Raw genomic sequence first — 4,000 nt, forward strand, 5'->3', positions numbered from 1 at the left:
CCACCCTGCGCCGGGGGGATGGGCTGAGACCCCCCCGAACCCAAACTGGGGGAGGGATGTGGGTGAGACCCCCCCCTCCACCCAAAATGGGGGGAGAGCGATGGGTGAGACCCCCCTGCACCCTGGGGTGGGGGGTGGGGCCATGGGTGAGACCCCCCCATGCGGGTGGGTGCCCCCCCCCGGTGCCCCCCCCCACCTGGCCTCGGCCTCCTCCCTCTGGCGCCGCTGGCGCTCGGCCTCCAGCCAGAGCCGCCGCTGCCGGGCCTCCTCGCTGCGCCGCTGCTGCCGCTCCAGCAGGCTGGCTCGCCGCTGCGCCATCGCCGCCTCCGCCGGGCCCTCCGCCTGCCGCCGCACCCGCGTGGGACCCCCAGCGTGGGGCCCCCACGGGACCCCCCCACCCTGCCGTGGGCCCCCCACCAGACCCCCGTGGGCCCCCCGTCACAGACTCGTGCCACCTCGGCCGTCATCCCCGTGCCACCGCCTCCATCGTCCCTCTTCCGCGCCACCACGTCCCCCCTCCCCGCGTCCCCCCTCCCCGCGTCCCCCCTCCCCATGCCACCATGACCATCACCCCCCCGACTCCACAGCCATCATCCCCACGCCACCAGGTCCGTTGTCCCCGAGCCTCCACATCCATCATCCTTGTGCCACCGTGACAGCCATCCCCACGTCACCACCTCCATCGTCCCCACGTCACCACCTCCATCGTCCCCATGCCACCACCTCCATCGTCCCTGTTCCTCCACCTCTGTCATCCCCATGCCACCACCTCCATCACCCCCGTGCCACCAGGTCCCTCAGCCCCGGTCCTCCGGGTCCGGTGTCCCCCCTGCCACCACGTCCACCCTCCCTCTTCCTCCACGTCCATCAGCCCCGCGCCACCAGGTCCCTCAGCCCCGTTCCTCCCCGTCCGTCCTCCCCATGCCACCAGGATGCCCACCCCCCTGCCACCACGGCCATCGTCCCTCTGCCACTACATCCATCGTCCCCGTGCCACCATGGCCGTCATCCCCGTGCCACCATGGCCATCGTCCCTCTGCCACCATGGACATCATCCTCATGCCACCATGACACCCATCCCCATGCCACCAAGGCCATCATCCCTGTGCCACCACCTCCATCGTCCCTGTGCCACCATGCCACACATCCTCGTGCCACCATGGCCACCACCCCTGTGCCACCAGGGCCATCATCCCTGCACCACCACCTCCATTGTCCCTGTTCCTCCATGTCCGTTGTCCCTATGCCTCCACCTCCATCATCCCCGTGCCGCCATGCCACCCATCCCCGGGCCACCATGGCCATCATCCCCATGCCACCATGCCACCCATCCCCACCCCACCCCCGCCACGGTCCCCACGCCCCCCCCGTACCTTGAAGAAGAAGCCGAGGCTGGCTCTGCTCTCGGCGCCGGCCCCCGCCTCGGTGGGCGACCCCTCCAAGGAGTCCCCCTCGCCTTCCTCCTCCTCCTCCTCCTCCTCGGCCCGCAGGCTGCCCAGCGGCACCTCGATCAGGCTGGCCCGGCGCTCGCCCGGCGAGGAGACGTCGCTGGTGCCGTCGCCCGACACCCGGGTGGTCCCCGCCGGGCGCAGGTTGCCCCTCGCCTCCATCTCGGGGGGATCGGGCGAATCGGGGGGCGGGGGCGGCCCGGGCAAAGGACCTTCTTCATCCTCCTCTTCCTCCTCGGAGAAGTGGATGGAGGAGCGGGTTTGGACGGGCACTTGGCTGGGGGAGAACTTTCGGAGATGGGGCAAGGTGTCCACGTCGTTGGGGGGCGTCAACACCCGCGTCAAGGTGGGCAACTTCAGCTCGGCCGGCCGTGGCCGCCGCGGGCTCCGGGGGGGCTTGCGGGCCGGCGGGACCCCCGCTTTCCGCGACGGTGAAGGGGAGGCGGGTGCTTTGGGCGGCGGGGGTGGCGGCGGCCGCCCCTCGTCCCCCCTTGGGGACGGGGATGACCCAGGCTTGGCCGGCGGGAGGCCGCTGGTCCTGCAGGAGCCGTTGCTGCTGCTGACTCAAGCGCTGCATGTCCAACTGGAGGGTGCTGAGCGCCGTGCTCAGCTTGGCCACCGCCGCCTCGTAATGGCCGGAGGGGTCCGGCGGGGCGAAGGTGACTTGTTTCTTCCCGCCGGAACCTTCCTCCCCTGCCTCCGCCTCCTCCTCCTCCTCCTCTTCCTCGCCCCCCTCGCTTGAGCTGGAGGAAGGCGCTCTTGCCCAAGCGTTGGCGGTGCTTGGCGAAGATGGCTTCGATCCTCTTCTTCTGCGCCTCGATGGCGCGGCGTTTCTCCTCCAACCGGGCGCTCAGTTGACTCATTTCGGCGCTCAGGCCTTCGCCGGCTTCGGGGTGAGCCCCTAAAACTTGGGGGGACCCAGCGGCGGCAGTGCCGCCCCCAACCCCGGCGGCTTCTTCCAGTTTCTTCTTGCGTTCGGCGAAGCTGGTCATGGTCCGGCCGGAGGGGGCCGGGGGCTCGGGGGTGGAAATGGGGGGCTGGCGGAAGTTGGGGGGCACCGGGGGGTCCCCGACATCCACGGGGGGATCCGGGGAATGGAGATAAAAGGTGTCGGGGGCTCCTTCGGGAAGAAGCCGTTCGGAACTGTGGATGATCTGAAGAGCTTCCTCGATGTGGGCAGCTCCGGGCCGGGGGTCTCGGGGAGGCCGTTGGGTAGCGAGGCGGGGGGCGGCGGAGGGGAGGAGTTGGGGGGCAGGCGGGGGGGGCGGGGGGGCGGCGGGGGAGGGCCAGGCTGTCGGTGCTGGCCGAGCGGGCCAGGGCGGCCCCCACCGGGTTGCCCATCACGATGTCGACGTCGCTGTCGAGGCCGAAGGGGATGCTGAAGGAGACGGCTTGGGAGAGGGGGTGGCTGTGGGGCAGGGGGGCGGGGGGTTATGGGGGGGGGGGAGGTGGGGGGCAGCCCCCCATCACCACCAGCCCCCCCCCACTGCTCCCCCCCCCCGCCCCTTGCCCCCAGCAGCCCGTCTTCTGTATCTGCGCCCGCGGCTCTGCCCCACGGCGCCCCACATCTGCCCCATGGCACCCTGCATCTGCCCCACGGCACCCCACATCTGCCCCATGGCATCCCGCTTCTGCCCCACAGCACCCCACATCTGCCCCACGGCACCCCAGTACCCCACATCTGCCCCATGGCACCCTGCATCTGCCCCACGGCACCCCACATCTGCCCCATGGCATCCCGCTTCTGCCACACGGCACCCCAGTACCCCGCATCTGCCCCATGGCACCCCAGCACCCCACTTCTGCCCCACGGCACCCGGGCACCCCACGGCACCCAATCCACCCCCTCCCCGCTCACCCATACAGCCCTGCCCCCCAGCACCCACGGGTGCCCCCCTCACCTCAATGGCTTCTTGCTCCAGGCCTTGCCGAAGGCCCCCTCGCCGTGGGGCAGGGAGGGGGAGTGGTGCAGGGAGCCTGGGGGGGGCACGGGGTCACCCCGAGTGCCCCCCCAAAACCCCAGAGCCCCCCCTTACCCCCCAGCCCCCTCAAGGCACCCCCACAGGCCCCCCAACTCCCCACAGCGCCATAACCCCCCCATGCCCCCCCCATGCCCCCCCCAGCCCCCCCAGTACCCCCCCAAACCCCACTGACCCCCCCAAAGCCCAAAGACCCCCCAGTGCACCCCAAAGACCCCAGGGTCCCCCCAAACCCCAGAATCCCCCCAAATCCCAATGCCCCCTCAAAGACCCCCCCCCAGGGCCCCCCCAAACCCCATTGACCCCCCCAATGCCCCCCCAGAGCCCCCCAAGTCCCAGTGACCCCTCAAAGACCCCCCAGGGTCCCCCCCAAATCCCATTGCACCCCCCCAGTGCCCCCCCAAGCCCAGACACCCCCCCCCAGTGTCCCCCAAAAGACCCCAGGGTCCCCCCAAAGCCCAGAGCCCCCCCCAAGCCCCCCCCAAACCCCACTGCCCCCCCCCCAGAGCCTCCCCCCCAATTCCCCCCTACGAAAGCACCCCCAAAGTTTCGGGGTCCCCCCCGGGGGGGTCT

General features: G+C 71.3%; 1 protein-coding gene across 1 annotated transcript; it reads right to left on the reverse strand.

Annotated features, from left to right (window-relative positions):
* Positions 1–196: 196 nt before the first annotated feature.
* LOC309604424 (calmodulin-regulated spectrin-associated protein 3-like) lies at positions 197–3,425 on the reverse strand (the record flags this gene model as incomplete). Its single annotated transcript, XM_082339367.1, is given in 6 exon segments — positions 197–342; positions 1,374–1,929; positions 1,931–2,170; positions 2,172–2,681; positions 2,683–2,856; positions 3,350–3,425. Coding segments are annotated over 6 exon segments (1,702 nt in total), but the record flags the coding sequence as incomplete, so codon positions are not given.
* Between the last annotated feature and the right edge of the window lie 575 nt (positions 3,426–4,000).

Source organism: Platalea leucorodia (genome assembly GCF_965183815.1).
Source record: "Platalea leucorodia genome assembly, contig: HAP1_HAP1_SCAFFOLD_781, whole genome shotgun sequence".
NCBI lineage: Eukaryota > Metazoa > Chordata > Aves > Pelecaniformes > Threskiornithidae > Platalea > Platalea leucorodia.